General features: G+C 43.1%; 1 protein-coding gene across 1 annotated transcript in view; it reads left to right on the top strand.

Annotated features, from left to right (window-relative positions):
- Positions 1-876: 876 nt before the first annotated feature.
- Positions 877-17937, top strand: part of LOC308307646 (heat shock protein 83-like) — a gene marked incomplete at both ends in the record, with an annotated part of 35524 nt that continues 18463 nt past the window's right edge. The window contains one exon of the mRNA XM_080752911.1: positions 877-1742. Coding sequence (XP_080609037.1) covers positions 877-1742 — 866 coding nt within the window. The remainder of the gene's footprint in view (positions 1743-17937) is intronic.

Consider the following 17937-nt stretch of genomic DNA (forward strand, 5'->3'; position numbering starts at 1 on the left):
TAGCCTTCTGCTTAGCAGAAATGACATTTTAAAATATATTTTCTTGAACGGAAATGCCAGTTTTCCGTTCCGGAGCTGTGTAGTTCCAGACTCTATATAGCATTCGGAGATTGTGGAATAGTTGTCTGGCTACACGAGACTAGGTCGCTCCAGCTGAGAGCTCCAAATGTCCCTCTCCTGAGCAACATCAGCAGCTTCCTCCTGGGGGATCGGCACAACCAGGACGGAAACCACATTGCTCCTCTTGTAATCTGACGTTTGACTATCGGTCGGACCCTCCTTTCCAGTACCTTGGTGTAAACTTTCCCAGGGAGGCTGATTAATATGATACCAGAGTCGTCTGCCACTCCCTCGGCACTGTCCCAGACTTCCACGCAATGTTGAACAGACGTCTCAACCAAGACAGCCCCTCTACAACCAGAGCCTTCAACATTTCTGGATGAATCTCATCAACGCTCAGAGCTTTGCCACTGTGGAGTTGCTTAACTACCTCAGTGACTTCCTTCCCCATCAACATGTCTGTCCATCTTCTTTTTATGCCTATATATGGAGATCCCTTATGTTATCAGTATATGGGCATATGGGGGAGTGGAGATCCCTGATGTTATGAGTATATGGGCATATGGGGGGGTGTCAGGAGCATACATGTCCTTTGCTCTTGCCCGAATATGGAGATCAACATCAAAATCAGCATCACTAGGCTACATAAAGCATCCCGAATTATTATCACTGTGACATTACTGCGCTGACCTTTGGAGAGACAGGAATCTAATCTGAGAAAACTTTAATCTAACACAGACAAACAAAGATTACATATATATATATGTATTATACTATTAATAAGTGGCTGGCATTTTATTCTAGATATTGCTGAAGATGACCGAGGATAACCTGCACCACGAGGAGGCTGTGGCTCAGCCTGAAGAGGAGGCTGCTGTGGAGACGTTCTCCATCAACACCTTCTACTCCAACAAGAAGATCTTCCTCAGGGAGCTGATCTCCAACGTATCGGACGCTCTGGACAAGATCCGCTATGAGAGCCTGACGGACGCCTCCAAGCTGGACGCCTGCAAGGAGCTGCAGATAGACATCGTCCCCGACACGGCGGCGCGCACCCTGACCCTGATCGACACCGGCGTGGGCATGACCAAGATGGACCTGATCAACAACCTGGGCGTGATCGCCCGCTCTGGGACCAAGGCCTTCATGGAGGCCCTGCAAGCCGGAGCCGATGTCTCCATGATCGGCCAGTTCGGCGTGGGCTTCTACTTAGCGTACCTGGTGGCCGAGCGTGTCATGGTGGTGACCAAGCACAAGCACAACGACGATGAGCAGTACACCTGGGAGTCCACTGCCGGGGGGTCCTTCACCGTCAAGCTGGATGGTGGCGAGCCCATCGGCCGCGGCACCAAGGTGGTCCTCCACCTCAAGGATGACCAGGCGGAGTTCACCGAGGAGAAGAGGATCAAGGAGGTGGTCAAGAAGCACTCCCAGTTCATCGGCTACCCTATCAGCCTGTTTGTGGAGAAGGAGCGCACCAAGGAGGTCAGCGACGACGAGGCCGAGGTGGAGGAGGTAAAGCCCTCTGAGGGGGTGGAGGAGGAAGGGCAGAAGAAGGAGGAAGAGGAGGACAAGCCCCTGGTGGAGGACGTGGGAGCGGACGACGAAGAGGAGAAGACCATCCTGAACAAGAAAGAGAAGGAGCACACCAAGGACATCAAGAAAACATCGCAGAAGACAATGTGGATTATTATATTTCGCTGGTTAATCTTTCTCTTCGTATTCCTGCCCTTGGCGCGAGGCCGCCATGTTCCGGCATTCAACGCAAGCAACGCTAACGTTGAGGAAAAGGACTGGTTTTATTCTAATGGCCGAAATTGGAAGTTTGTTCATGAGCCTCTCACTTGGATAGATGCTGAAAAGCACTGTGTTTCCATGAATGGCAATCTCGCATCAATTCATTCAGAATTGGAGAGTAAAATGATCTACGAAAGAGTAGAAAAAGGTTACTCCTACTGGATAGGTCTTCATACAATGTGTCGCCAACATGCTGGCTGTGACAAAGCGCCACGATGGTTTTGGACCAACGGCCGCCGAGCTAACTACATTAACTGGCATTTTGAATACCCCACAGATGAAATCAATAGAAGCTGTGTGATGGTTAAGTATGATAACAACTGGAGTAATGGAACATGGAGAGACCAGAAATGCGAGGGCCTGTATCGTTCCATTTGTGTGAGACACGCAAAGATTGAGTGAGGAGTTAAGCGACACCAACAAACGGACTTGTACTACAAGTACCTCACCGTGGCAGTAACTTGATCAAGTTAAACTTCTACCCTGGATGTAACTTGTTAATTTTCAAGTTAAGTTACTTTTTTTTTCCAGTGTTAAATTGAGAATGTATATTTGGTTTATGAAACAAAATAGAATATACTACAAAAAAGGCACATGCCAGCTGACATATGCCTCTCAACTGAGCTTTATACTTTTATTTCACAAAGGTTAACATTTTCTTTAGTAAGCAACTGTGTTCCTAAAATAAAGTTACAAAAAGAATAATAATAACTAGAGATACTGTTCCTACGAAACAGTGTGGGCTCGCTTGTAAAAAATGTTTTAAAAAGAAATAAAATATAAATAAAAATGTGTAATTAAATAAAGTGTCGGTTACGTTTGAACATTGTGTAACCTTTTAAATGGAAACGGTCACTAATAAATGATCCTTGTAGATGAGTTTCTGTAAGAAATAATACATCTGCTAAACATAGCTCATGATGATATCTTATATTATTGATATGAGGTGCTAGTCCTTCTGTGTTATGATGGATTATGGTTAGTGTGTAATGACCGTTGAGAGTTTGTGTCCTCTGAGCAATTGGCATTATGTTTTCAAAGCTAACTTGTGTCATCTTATTAAAAACTCATTGAATGCCATTTCAAGATGGCCCCCAAGTACCAGACTGCCACTATCCTAGATTTCTAGTGCACGGATCAATTTTTAGTGCACGGATCGTGCACGCCCATGCACCATATATGCATCATATGTGTAGTACTTTTTAACAGCTTTCAAACAAAAAAATCCGCTTGGAAATCCGTTCAGGCATTCATGAGATAGAAGCCTTCAAAGTCAGACAAAACAAACACTGCCACCTTCCAAATTTCTAGTGCACGGATCAATTTTTAGTGCACGGATCGTGCACGCCCATGCCTAGATCATGCACCATATGTGTAGTACTTTTTAACAGCTTTCAAACAAAAAAATCCGCTTGGAAATCCGTTCAGGCATTCATGAGATACAAGCCTTCAAAGTCAGACAAAACAGCCATTTTTGACATTTTGAAAGATGTGTTTGTTATGGGGCTAAACATGGAATTTCGCAATTGCGATCATGCCTAATACATTTGAGGCATTTTTAGAAATTTTTTTATAAAAAAAAAATTTGAAAAAAAAAAAAAATTTTTTTTTTTTTTTTTTTTCAAATTTTTTTTTTATAGACAACATTATCCAGTCCTCCTGAAAGATATACGGCAGAACTCATCATATATTTCCCCCCAAAGGTGACGTGTTAATTGTCATGTAAAGCTAACACCACTCCTAGATTTTCCACACCTCAATTACACCTCATTGGCTAAGGGCCCTGCCTTTATACTGTCTGCGACGGAACTCAAATACAATCATGCCACCTCATTGGCTAGTGGCTCTGCCTTTCTACTGTCTGCGGCAGAAATATGCGGCGGAACTCACTCTATAAATAATGAGGATAACATAGTAGTCTCGCCTACGGCGAGCCCACAATTATTCTGAGGCACCCCTGGACTGATCACGGCACCCCAGGGTGCCTCGTCACCCACTTTGAAAACCCCTGTCTTAGACAACCATAGTAAGTACCATTGACATGCATGGAGTTTAAGACCATGACTGACTAACTTTAAAAGAATAGACGCCAAAAAGGCTGCAGGCCCTGATGGTGTTTCATCTTTCCTTTTAAAGACATGTGTGGAGGAACTTACACCAGCTTGGGCCCCTGTCTTTCAAAGGTCAGTGGATTCACAGTCAGTTCCATCTCTGTGGAAAAGGGCAACTATTATTCCCCTTCCCAAAAAAGCTGTTCCCCGAGAAAATAATGTCAACAGACCTGTAGCCTTGACTTCCATTGTAGTCAAGTGTTTGGAAAAGTTGATGGCGTGGAAGCTGAAGTCGAACTTGCATGGACAATTAGATTCACATCAGTTTGCCTACAGAGCTAACCGTGGCACTGATGATGCAATACTCACAATAACTCACTCAATCCTGGGCCATCTTGAAGATCCCAAAGCATATGCCAGACTACTCTTTGTTGACTTCAGCTCTGCTTTTAACACAGTGCAGCCACACGTCCTTTTTAATAAACTGAAACAAATGTCTGTCAACCCATATATCATTAGATGGTATCACTCTTTTTTAACCAGCAGGACCCAACAGGTCAGAGTGAACAAGACAATATCACAGACCAGAGGAATAAGTACAGGTGTTCCACAAGGTTGTGTGAGCAGCCCCTATTTATTTACGGCATACACTAATGACTGTATCAGCAGTCATCCTAATAGTGTATCTTATATTAAGTTCTCCGATGACACAGCCATTTTGGGTCTTATAAATGATAGGACAAGCACCCTTGTTTATGAGCAGGAGGTAAGCAGTTTTGTACAGTGGTGTGAAGACCATCACCTCACTGTTAACACAAAAAAAACGGAAGAAATGGTTCTCGATCCAGGTCATGTGGGGGACCACACTCCATTACTCATAAACAATGCCAATATTGCTCAGGTGGATTCATACAAATACTTGGGCGTGCATATTGACAGCAAGCTATCCTGGGATGTCCATGTTGATCATGTGTGTACTAAGATCCAGCAGCGACTTCACTTTCTCCGTAGGCTCAGGGTGTTTGGTGTACAGCAGAGAGTGATGTTGCTTTTCTATCATGCTTTGCAATTCACTTTTCACCTGCCTCAGCAAATCCTCCATGGAGCGACTACAACTTGCAGCCGCCAGATTATTAACAATGTCCAGCAGAAGGTGCCACATCACTCCAGTCCTAGTTTCCTTACACTGGCTTCCCGTTCATTTTAGGGTCCACTTTAAGGTCTTGGTGCTCACCTACAGAGCTTTACATGGTCAAGCTCCAAGTTACTTAATTGATCTGGTCCCATGTTATGAGCCTGGTAGGGCCCTAAGGTCCGCTGAGACGGGTTGTTGAAAGCCCCAAAGACTTTTTTAAAAACTAAAGGTGACAAGGCCTTTCAAGCAGTGGCCCCTAAACTGTGGAATGACCTTCCACAATCTTTGAGGGATGCAACCTCTGTTGACATTTTTAAACGCAACCTCAAGACGCTACTTTTTGAACAAGCGTTCATTGCTGGTGTCACATGATTTTAAATTTCTATTCTTATTTTTCATCTTCTACGCCTGTTTTGTATATGCCTAGATGCTAATTGTACAGACTCCTTTTTATTATGCCTTTGTCTTTTTCAATGTATGTAAAGCACTTTGTGAGATCTCTCTGTGAGAGGTGCTATATAAATAAAATAAAATAAAATAAAATGTACTGTGATCGAGAGTATTTTCCGTTATACAATTTGTGTGTGGTTTGGTAATTTGACTGTGAGGTCAAAAGCACAGATTAATAGACTAGCTCGGATTGCATTGAAGGAGATGGGTGTGAGGGAGCACCCCACCCTTCAAGCAATCTTTGAGGAAAGTGTAGTTAAGAAAGCTAAGAGAATAATTGCTGACCCCTCTCATGTCCTTCACTCAGAATACGAACTGCTACCCTCTGGTAGACGTTATAGAGTCCTAGTTAAAAACAAGAAAAGACATCTGAACAGATACAAATACTCATTCATTCCCATATCCGTATCCTGCTAAACTCAGGCCGTTAGTAGGGGTGATGTAATGTAATGTAATGTATGTGTTACAGCATGTTTGGGTAACTCAGGACGTTCATTGTAAGAGCGCTTGTTTCGTTCACCACACACTAATCACCACCAGATGGCGACGACAGCCCATAGACAGCCATTCACTAGTGCAGGCGCTGACGTCACTCGTTTGCGACTCCCTTTCTTTATTTACTAGCCTAGCTGGGCGGTGTTTAGCCATTAGCTTAGCCATTAGCTTAGCCATTAGCTTACTATGAGCGTTTATCTTGGGCTTGCCCAGGCCTTACGGCCTGGGCATAAATATAACGATTGCATTCACCACGGCTTCGTAACTCGCGCGGCCGGCGCGGCCCTGGCCCGCTCTTCGCGGCCACTCGCGCCTGCGGCGCTCGGGGGCGAAGAGCAGGACCAAGGTCCGCTGGCCTTCGCGCCGCTTGCAATGTCGTGGACAATCGATGGGCTCCGCCTGGAGGACGTTGTTGTGGGCGACCGCTTGTTCCGCCCCGTGCGGCACCGCGAGTGCTCCGTTTCTCGGCCGTCCTGTTTCTCTAACATCCGGTGACATATGCACTTGACCTGTATGTCAGCACTGTGTGTTGTGCACTATTCGTTGTAATTTACTTTCTTTCTGTTTGTCTTGTCCTGTTGTATGTTACTAGAATTTTGCGGCCCTTCGGGACGCAAAACCCTAACGCTTGCGTCTTGGAGAGAATAATGTCCTACTTGTTTTCTTTGGCATGTCTGTGTCGCGGTCTGCAGTAGATGTTAAACGTGGACGCTTGCGCCTTGGAGAGAAGCGTGCGTCTTGGAGAGCATAGGTAGATGCTTGCGTCTTGTAGAGAATGTGTCCTCTTTTTCTTTGGCATAGCTGTCTGTGTCGCGGTCCGCAGTAGATGTTTGTTTTTCAATGCTGAAATGTGTAGGCAGTGTATGTGTGCCGAGTGTGTGACTGCGTGTGTAGTGTGGCTGGAATGTTACACCCCATTTGGTGACGTATATAATTTGTTACACCGCAAATGGTGACCTATAGAATCGAGTGGCACCCACGTCTGTAATGTAAACAGACGTTAATAAAGTATTGGTGAGGCGATGACTGTTTGATTTGCGTTGTAGATGATAACTATTTGAGGGGACTATTAATGCGAGTTGGCAGCCAATAGTGAAATACGGACGTTACCGCGATTGAAGTGAAAGAGAAGAGGTAGAAAGTTGTGAGCTAACTATTAGCTATTCGGCTAACTGGGGCTAACTGTTTCCGGGTCGACTTGAGGCTATTTACAGAGACAAAATATTACGGTAATAACTAATCCAACTGTATACAGAGGTTTGGAAACACATCTTGCAAAAGTGGCATGGGTGTTTGAATTTGTAAGCTATATTTAGTACATATGTAGTACATCTAGGCCAAGTGGTTTGATTTTAAATTAGCGGGTGATTGTTGACCCGGGAGTAGATGACTTACTCTGATGTAATTATAAAGATGTAGCAGCCTGCATGTCCAAGACAAATTTCCTTCGGGGACCAAATAAATGAATCTTGAATCTTGAATCTTGGACTAAACAAAACAACATAACCTGCACAGTGCGCACGTGCAGCAGAAATGGACCAGAGAAAGAGAGAAAAAGACAGAGCGAGAGAGAGAGACGCAGTTTGACGCTGCTGCATCAGACAGCAAAAATATTAGGCTCCTTTGAAGTTATTTTCATAACATGGTGGTAAGCGATTAGCAGCAAGATTAAACCACAATTTAAGCAAAACCCTTATAGTGGGTTTCACTTAGTGGGTTTCACAAGACGTTTACACACAGATTAAACATACATACATGTTTAGCAACAGGATAGACTGATGTGCAAAGGAATGTGTCAGCCTGTGGCGTTTATTGTACATTGAGGGACTCTTGATCACCTAAATAGACCAGCGGTTTTCAACCCCTTTCATATCAAGGTCCATTATTTAGTCTGCATTTGAGTCATAGACCACCATTTGAGATGTAGATGTAGCCTCTCAGACCTAAAAACAGGCCAAAGTTGATCAAAATAACAATTCTTCTCCATTTTCTAATTGTGTAGACTTCTTGTAAATTAAGTAATGCAGATGTTTAACATACAATTTAACGCTTGAGAGCGTAAAAGGAAACCAAATGGACCCGTAATGGACCCAGGTTTGGCCAATATAATCTAATAATATCTAATAATCCAAATTTGCATTTGATCTTATAGTTAAAGTTTAAACTTCACAAATAGCAAGGCCGTACTGTAGCATGACACACTAACAAAATGATTTATAACTGGATGTGGACTTTTGTGAGAAACTACCAAGAAAACCATTAGTGTACCCTAATAATAAAACAGAGGCTTCTGCAGAAACATCACAGTGTATTAAGAAGTGGAGAAGTGCTTTTATTAATGGTCATTTGGACCTAAACTGAAGAGGAAGGAAGTCAAATATTATAATATAATATAATAATATATAATATAAAAATATAATAAGTGGTGCTAACCGCTCCTACATCTGGCTTTGTGTGTTTGTACAGTATGTATGCACTTCCGTATGTGCAGTATGTCCGTCCCGCAGAGCTTGGCCAAGCTTTGTGCAACGCTTAATGAAATGAACTCATAAAAGGTACCACTCACTTCACACTGGGTGTGATTTCTTTTAAAGAAGAATAGGATGACATTTTAAAGAAAAGGTATGTTTACTCTCCAAGTCTGGAATCGGCTCAAGATCAAAGAAAGGGTAAAGGGAGTACTGATCCCCAAAATGTTGGAGAGGCACACTGAACCTAGAATGCTAGAATTAAAGCCAGTAAAGTTTGGACCAGGGTGATTAAATGGTGTAGGTTTCAGCTCACAGCAGTTTTTTACACAATTCTTCCAGCTTTTATTGAAAGAACATTCTGACAGACAGCCCTTTATTGATCCCTGTGGGGGATTTCAGATGTCATAGTTCACAGCAGCAAGCGCGAAACACAGAATACTTTTACTTTACGGGTAAGCGTAGAACGATACAACCTACAACCTAAGATTAAAATAAGACATAATAAGTAAGTTATATATAAAATGTATGTATATACGTACAGTATACACACACACACACACACACACACACACACACACACACACACACACACACACACACACACACACACACACACACACACACACACACACACACACACACACACACACACACACACACACACACACACACACTATTAAAACCATGATGAAGTAAATAATACTCTGAGATATAGTGGAGTAAAAATAAAAGTAGTCAAAATTGGCAAAAACTCCAGTGAAGTAACCTCAATTTACATTACACCAATACAGACTGTTGACAGTAGATATGACAGGATGTGGTATACTGGTTTCCTCTCATTATGTCCAACCTGATGTGATTAATCACCAGTAGCGGGGCAGATAAATGCATTTTTGCACTAAAATACTTCAGAAGTGGAAAGAAACCTAAAACTTTTCACAAGTACTCCTTAGGGGTTGTTCCTATGATAAAACACATTAGACACTGAAAAATCAAAATGGCTGCCATGTTTCCAAGATGGCTGCCTCTGAACAGTACGCCAGCCAGTTAATGTCCGATTTTCATAATATTAGAGTTGTTTTGTAGGTTTTAAAACATCCTGAGTTCATTTATTACACTTTTAAAGCAGCCAGAATAACTTTTCTGACTTTTGGTTGGGGTCTTTCCTCACCTGGGACCCCCCAAACAGACCCCTGAGCCTATCTCAGTAATCGCATTGCTCCTGCTCCAGAGCAATGTTAAATTAGATCATAACTGAAGCATTAAAGTTGTTGTAACTGGGCTCTGAAAGCAAAAATTAGTAGTAGCAAATACCCAGGGGTCTTCCACAGGGGGTCCGGGACCCCAAGGGGGTCCTCAGAGTTACTACAGGGGGCCTACCGAATCTTGATGGGGAAGTTCTTTTCTTTTTTTTAACTGTTTTAATTAGTATTCTCAGTATTATTTATTACATTTTTGTGTTAGACAGACAGGTTCACAGGTGTTACTGCAGGGATTGCAAGAATTAAGGTATTGCAAAATCTCACTTTGGGCGCGCAGTCTAACATGTCCATTTATTACGCTGCACCCACATTGACAACACAACACACACATACCTCTTTGTTATCATCACCCCAAAAAAAAACGCACCCTATCCTCTTAAAGAGCTCACGGTCAATTGTACCCCAAAGAAATTCACTATACATGTCCTCCCTAATAGTGTTGACAGTTTCCACTATAGCATTTGCAGGGAGGAGAGTGCAAGGCAGGTTATTGTTTGAGCAGCTGCACCGTCCCTTGTAACCTGCTTTGCAGCCACATTTGATGAGCTCAAGTACTGCCTTTGCAGCAGGGAGGGCAAGAAACCTGACTGTTCATACCCTCCACTCTCTGAATTCCATCTATTTTTTTCAATTGATGGAAGCTCAGGGCAATTTGTCAGGTATGACAAAGTAGGCATCATAATAGGATACCTTCATCAAGGGACATGATTTTGAGGAAGTGCAAACACATGAAGAGGCTGATACCCCGATTCCTTATCAAGTCCTTGCCTCCGGTACAAAAAAAGGAAATTTATATATTCGAGTGAGTTCAAGTTATTGGATGTTACAAATGTCAAGGGTTCCTTTGCGTACATAGTTTTTCAGGTGCTGACTGGGGAGTAACATTTGTTGGAATCACCAAAAAGACATCAATGCCTACTTGATGATGATGATGATGACCAAGCCATTAACCGCTTCAAGGACCTTGGCAAGGTCATTGGCCATTCCTCCTGAGCTTATAAATGATGAGCTTCCATCAACATTGCAGTCGGAACATTTTGCATGCCATGTTTACAGTTCAAAAGGTCCAACAACCCTGGGATTACTCAGATGGGAACTATTTCTGTCAAAGAACTTGGAGGGTGAGATGCTACCTCCAACTCGTGCTGCACTGCTACCACATTACCTCCGCGCCAACTCTGTCACAATGCAGGATAAATCATACCTGACCATACCATACCCTGTGCTTCCACCAATCAAAGAAAATGGATGGAATTCAGAGAGTGGAGGGTATATTCCAGTCAGGTTTCTTGCTCTCCCTGCTCCAAAGGCAGTACTTGAGCTCATCAAATGTGTCTGCAAAGCAGGTTGTAAGGGACGGTGCAGCTGCTCAAATAACCTGCCTTTCACTCTATGCTATGGTGGAGACTGTGTCAACACTATTAGGTTGGACATTGAAGATGATGATGATGAAGACGAATATATTCTGCATGTCTGAAATTACTGTATTGTAGTGAATCTCTTTGGGCGTAATTGACCATGGGCTCTAATAAGGTGAGGGTTTTGGGGTGACAATAACAAAGAGGTGTGTGTGTGTGCGTGCGTGCGTGCGTGCTTGCGTGCGTGCGTGCGTGCGTGTGGTCAGTGTGAGTGCAGTGCAATAAATGGAAATGTTGTTCTGCGCCCAAAGTGAAAAGTTGCAATACCTTCATTATTGCAATCCCTGCAGTAACAGCTGTCAACCATAACTGTTTAACACATTTTTTTTTATAAATAATACTGAGAATACTAATAAACCATCAAAGTACAATACATAAAACCAGGATACATAAAAACATTCGAAGTTTAAAAAAAAAAAATGAGATTTGGCAGGCCCCCTGTAGTAGCTCTGAGGATCCCCCCAGGGGTCCCGGACCCCCCGTGGAAGACCTCTGGTATTTGCTACTAGTCATTTTTTATTTCAGAGCATATTTCAGATCTAATTTAACATTGTTCTGGAGCAGGAGCAGAGCGATTACTGAAATAGGCTCAGGGGTCTGTCTGGGGGGTCCCAGGTGAGGAAAGACCCCAACCAAAAGTCAGAAAGGTTATTCTGGCTGCTTTAAAAGTGTAATAAATGAACTCAGGATGATTTAAAACCTACAAAACAACTTTAATGTTATGAAAATTCGATATTAACTGGCTGGCGTCCTGTAAAACATATCCGAAAAGGCGGCCATCTTTAAAACTGGCGGCCATTTTGAAAATTAAGTGTCTAATGTGATTTTTCTAAAGAATGACCCAAGAGGTACACTCTGTAAAATTTTGGTGCTTCTTTCCAGAACTGAAGTATTGTTCTCCTTAACTGCCCCGCTTAGTCTTTTGCACCTGCATCGTCATCGAATACATCAGCAACATGAAATGGCCGTTATCAGCCCTGATCAGGACAATGAAATGGAGCCAGTATGGCCATATTGGACAGGTATGTTGTTATCAAGCATTTTCTTTGTTGATGATGCTATCTTCCATATACATACAGTAAGGTTCTGGTTTTCGGTGGAGATGACTCAGCACCTTCCGAGTTATGTCATGACAGGGACATAGTAAATCTTATACTGAAAAAATTGACAATCTACACGCTCATATCACGTCACAATGTGTCGCGCTGTGATTGGCTGTTTTATTTTTATTTTATTTTATTAATATATTTTCAGTTTTCCTTTTATTATTACTGTTGTGCATTTGGGGGTCCTCGACGTGAAAATGTGTGAGAACCACTGTGCTAGTGTTGGACCCGTGCTGGCAAATGGCGTTGTGCATTTAGAATTATTGCTGGCTGATTTTGCTTCTCAGACAGAGATCAGTTCTTGGAAGATCACGACTGTTTTGCACATTTGTGCGTGCTTTGAGTCGACGCTCACAGCAGAAGTTCGCCAGATGCTCGGTCCCGACAAGACGTGTGTGCTTTCTGGATGGCTGGCAAAAAGCAGTCTTTGGTGAGAAATATGAGGTGCCCTGGTGATTTAACGCTTCATGTGGTGACGGCAGGAGATCGCAGATCTCAGTTCGATTCCCATCTCAGCAATCATCCCTTCTTTCCACTACACCCTCCGTTTTCTAACTCCATCCCTCCATGAAGCAGAAATCTCACTGAAAGAAAACATCTTCTTCACCATGCCTGGCGGAGATAAATTATCTATCTATATAATAAATATGACATTGCATGTTAATGTGACAACAACAAATACAAGTGGAGATAAGTAAGCAATTTACCCCGAGTGAGAGGACATTATGCTCTGATAATGTCCTGTGTGAGGGGGTGATCGGACGAGGCGAAGCCGAGTCCGATAACACCCTCACACAGGACATTATCAGAGCATAATGTCCGACCCCGAGTGGTAAATAGCTTTTCTACCACTTTTTTCCGTATACATGAAAGAAAACACATAGTTGTAACTTGCAAGGATATTAAGTTACAATCATTATTGCCTATAAAACTTCCGCGACGACAGCAAATAGTTCCACAAACAACATCTTCTACTCACCACCAGATGACGCCAACTCCATGCAGAGAAAGATGTCTAGCATACAGCTAAGCTAACGTCAGTTAGAAGGACCGTTCCGGCCGTAAATAGAGGCTGTTCGCTTCCAGAAAGGCATAGGTTCAGAGAAAAGGGGCTTTAAAGTTGGCGGATTGCATTGGATCCAAATAAATCGGCGACGTCGTACGCACGTTAGTAAACATAGGACCGCTACGACCGTCATATGTTGGTTGGGGGAAAGGTGTTCCGACTACCTCCTGAAGTCCCCGGATGTACACTGAGGCGCATTGATCTCGTCCTCACACAACTGCGGCGGTTGTTCTGCCATAACCTCCGGAATTTAGCCAATCAGAATCCAGTATTTGAACATGTGACTAGAAAAAGTGGTAGAATAACGCTTTAACAAGGGCAGCAGCTCCTTATTTTCATATGTGTAAAAAAGTACAATAGTTGCCTCTGAGACGTAATGGAGTAGAAGTATAGGTACTGGAAAATGGAAATATTGTAATAAATAATGTATATGAGTAAATGTGCATACAGCTACTTTCAACTTTGTAGCAGGTGCATAGAACAGTGGGTTTCAACCTGTGGTTGAGGCCCAGGGGGGTCCCAAAACAATTTTGGGGAGTAACCAGAACTTAATATGTCACATAGTTTTCTCTCTCAACTGTAAACAAACCAACACAAAGTTTAAGTGTATAGAGGGTATCTGCACATTTCTAAAGTAACAATCTAAGGACTTTTTAAGACCTCTAAAATGACAAATGAATAGGCAGAAATTGTGAACATAGCTGATGTACGGTATATGCTCACAACGCCTAGAGGCGTTGTGAGCATGTCTGTTTTCACAATAGAACCATGTTATACAAAATGTGCCTCAACTCTTAGTGCTCGTCAGGGTGGGGGTTAAAATAGGATGAAAGCCACTGCAGTAGCATAAGTGTAACTGTGGACTTTGACAGGATCTCTGGTCAAGTAAAGGATCTGTCTGGCAGAAAAGGAAGATGAGCGGACGAGGCAACCGAGTCGTTACTGAAAGGGGAGTGGTGATGTCCTCGTTGTTAACGAGTCCCAGACCAGGCATGTGCACACATACAGATCAAAGGGGGCTTGAGCCCCTGCCCTTTTATCCGCCTGTAAAAAGTGCCCTCTCCAGACCATGAATGCAGTTTTTAATATGGAGAAAGAAATGCAAATGCCCTCTTTCCATGCCAGACCTGAAAGAATTGCCCTCTCTGTGTAGAATGCATGCCATTACGCCACATCTCCAGTATTAACTTGATTCTGCTTAGTTCAGTGTGGTATGAAGCACCAAAAACGCACACACGCGCGCACACGCGCACGCACACGCACACACACACACACACACACACACACACACACACGCACGCACGCACGCACACACGCACACACGCACACACGCCCCACTGTATATGGCTTTCTCTAAATGTATCATAGTCAGATAGGGGCCATTGATGTTGCGTTCTCCACCTCATTTGCAACAGCTTTCATTAGCACCCCCCCCCCCCTCCCACTTTTGATGTGTGACTTAATAGCTTTCTAGGAGGGAATTCATGCGGAATACAGGAAAATGTCCAAATAACATCAAATAACAATACAAGGTCACTGCTACCACATTGCTGTTAAATATTATTAGAATGTCTCTTCGGAGATAGGCAATTTCACATTGATAAATTACAGAGAAAATTAAAGAGAAAACGTGTAACTTTAACTCAATTAGCTCAAACTGGTTAGAATTGTCTTGTACGCCCGCTCCTGCAACCTAAATTGCACCACATTTAAAAACTTTCCAAGTTGGGGTACAATGTCGTGTGCAGACCGTCAGGGGCGTCACACCAAATTCTGGGCCCTGGGTACAAGGATTCACTGCGGGGCCCCTGTGCTTTAACTATTGAAAAATAGCAGATATACAAGCTCACAGCGCGGCACCGAGTGCCGCGCTGCGAGCTTGTAGATCTGCTATTTTTGAAAAATCATGAAAATCTTTGAATATTTCAAATCCTTCTGAGGTTTTTTGAAAAACCTATGTTTCTATGTCAGTGGAGCTCAAACCTTTTCATGTGAAGGACCCCCAAAATTTCCTGGCCAAGGCTACATTCACCAAACGTGAATGGAGGAGAAGCATCGTTAGATGTAATTATAATCATAGAACTCTGGGCAACCAGTGACTTCCAGGAAAGTCTGGATGGAAACCGAGGAAGATTGGTGACGCAGGAGAGACAGATGACCACCAGGAAGAGCCTGGCGTTTGTGTATGAGGTTAGCAACCTCATGCACAGCACTCGCGAGAGGGCACCAACTCAAGCTAAAGACATTTATACAGATACCCTCAGAGTCTCCCGAGAGGGGGGGAGTATGTGAGACTCAACAATACAAACATAACGGTAACAGCCCTTAACTAATCACAGCTAACAAGATGGCTCACCTAAACAACATCAGCTGGGGAGAAATTGGAAGTAAAGTGTCACTGCGATAACATCTGCAGGAACACCAAAGGTAAAAATACATCAAGCCAGGACCAAGTGTGGAGAAGAGGGGTCACAGGTGCAGCGCACAACTTGGTTGGTGAGTTGGTGAGACGAAGGAGAACTCCAGGCAGGAATAACCCCACAGTACTGGAGAACTCTACGCACCTGTGTCACCTCAAGACCTCAGGAGGGACCCACCCAATACCTCCCCAGAGGAGCCTCTTGTTGGGAAAAAAAACAAATAGAGCAGGAGAGGGGAGTTTAGCCTTGGCCAGGAGGAGGAGATGGGCAGTGATTTGGCCACCACTGCCGACCCGGCCATCAGGAGGGTGTAGCGGATGCGGGTCGAAACACCTGAAGATCGATGGTTACCGCCTGAAGACATCAAATTTTCCTGGCCAAGGCTACATTCACCAAACGTGAATGGAGGAGAAGCATCGTTAGATGTAATTATAATCGTATGTATTTGGCCACGGAACCCCATCTCAAAATATTGAATTCCAGGGACTCCCCCAGAAGCAAAATTTTAGTTACAAATGTTCACTTAAAAAATACATATATTCAAGGATTTGCACACATTTTCACGACTTTTCAAAAATAGCAGATCAGATGTGAGCTTGTATATCTGCTATTTTTCAATAGCTAAAGTTACTATAGGGCCCCTCCACCTTGGGCCCTGGTAACTCAGTCCCACTTTCCTACCCCTTGTGACGCCCCTGCAGACCGTTCTACAGGGCCACCGTTTTCTATATCAAGCATCTATACTGGAGCAATTGGTGGCAAACCTAAACCAGAATGTTTAGCTACATATTCTCACAAACACCTCTCACAAACATAGCCACCACGTCGAACAAATTTACAACTGTCCACATTTTAAACATGCCACTCTTTGAACCGCATTTATTTCAATTTAACAACATCTCGCCTCACGCAGAGCAGCCAGTCCTGACATAGTATTCTGAACATTCTGGCCAGTGCTGAAACGTCAAAATGATCATCAGGGTATCAAGTTACAGAGGGAGGGAGGGGGAGGGAGGGGGGAGAGGAGCTGAGCAGAGTAGAGTATCGAATTACAACAGAGGGGGGTGTGTGTGTGCGTGCGTGCGTGCGTGCGTGCGTGCGTGTGTGCGCAAGCGTTTTTTTTCCCCCAATTTTTTTTTTCAAATTTTCTTTTTTCACAATTTTTTTTTTCAAAAAACTTTTTTTTTTCAAAAAACTTTTTTTTTTCCTCAAAAAAACTTTTTTTCTCAAAAAACTTTTTTTTCTCAAAAAACTTTTTTTTCTCAAAAAAAGAATTACCCATATTTGGCCATTACACACACCACACTGCCGCAACATGGCGGTGAAGGCCGCACAGCGGCCTGAACTCTAGACTTTTGCGGCCCGAAGGGCCGCAAACTTCTAGTTCATTACAAAATGCTAATTTGTGTGCTCAATAGAGTACTAGTCTGACATCACTTCCGTCAACCCCCCTGGGTCGCAGAGTTGTTTTTTTCCATTCTAAATCCCATAGAGTTGTTTAAAGGGGAATACCACTCATTTTCAACATTGAACAAATGTCGTTAATATACCTTAGAGTTGTTGTGTGGAAGATAAAAGGTCCTCCGCTTCTGTGTTGCCTAGAACTGGAGGATTGACTGATGTGATCCGTGACATCATTAAGATGTAATCTGCAAGACAAAGAGTACAGAAAGTGTCTTCATATAATAGGTCCTCACTAATGTTCATGGTAAAATAGCAAAAATAAATAAAAAATCTACGCAGTCTGGTTCTCATAGGGGAGCTGTCAAATCCATCCACCAAGTGACATCATCGTTTGACAGATTTTTTTAACAATATTTTTGAAAAAAGATATTTAGATTTTTATTATCGCGAGAACAATGGCTTCCACTTTAACATTGCAACTTTTCAGAAAACTATGGCACCAGCTCTTTAACATCTCGTCATCTGACAGATCCCACTCTATCTACGTTAGAGTAAGGTCTCAACTCATTGCAATAGGAAGGGTGGAATAGAATTTCAGCTTTGTACAATATATGCTGCTAGTGTCTGGTTCAACCGAGTCCTCCATGTATAAATCGAGCTCCTGGCAGGAAGATATTCAGGAGGAAATTTGGTATAAGCGCACTGTAATGTGTTACAAATGCGATTATAATGTACTATAGAGGCGACCTTTAAGTAAAGTGTTGCTATCATGAATGGAGGGACACAGACAGTGACCCGGCCT

This window comes from Nannobrachium achirus, assembly GCF_963921795.1.
Source record: "Nannobrachium achirus genome assembly, chromosome: 22".
Classification (NCBI taxonomy): domain Eukaryota; kingdom Metazoa; phylum Chordata; class Actinopteri; order Myctophiformes; family Myctophidae; genus Nannobrachium; species Nannobrachium achirus.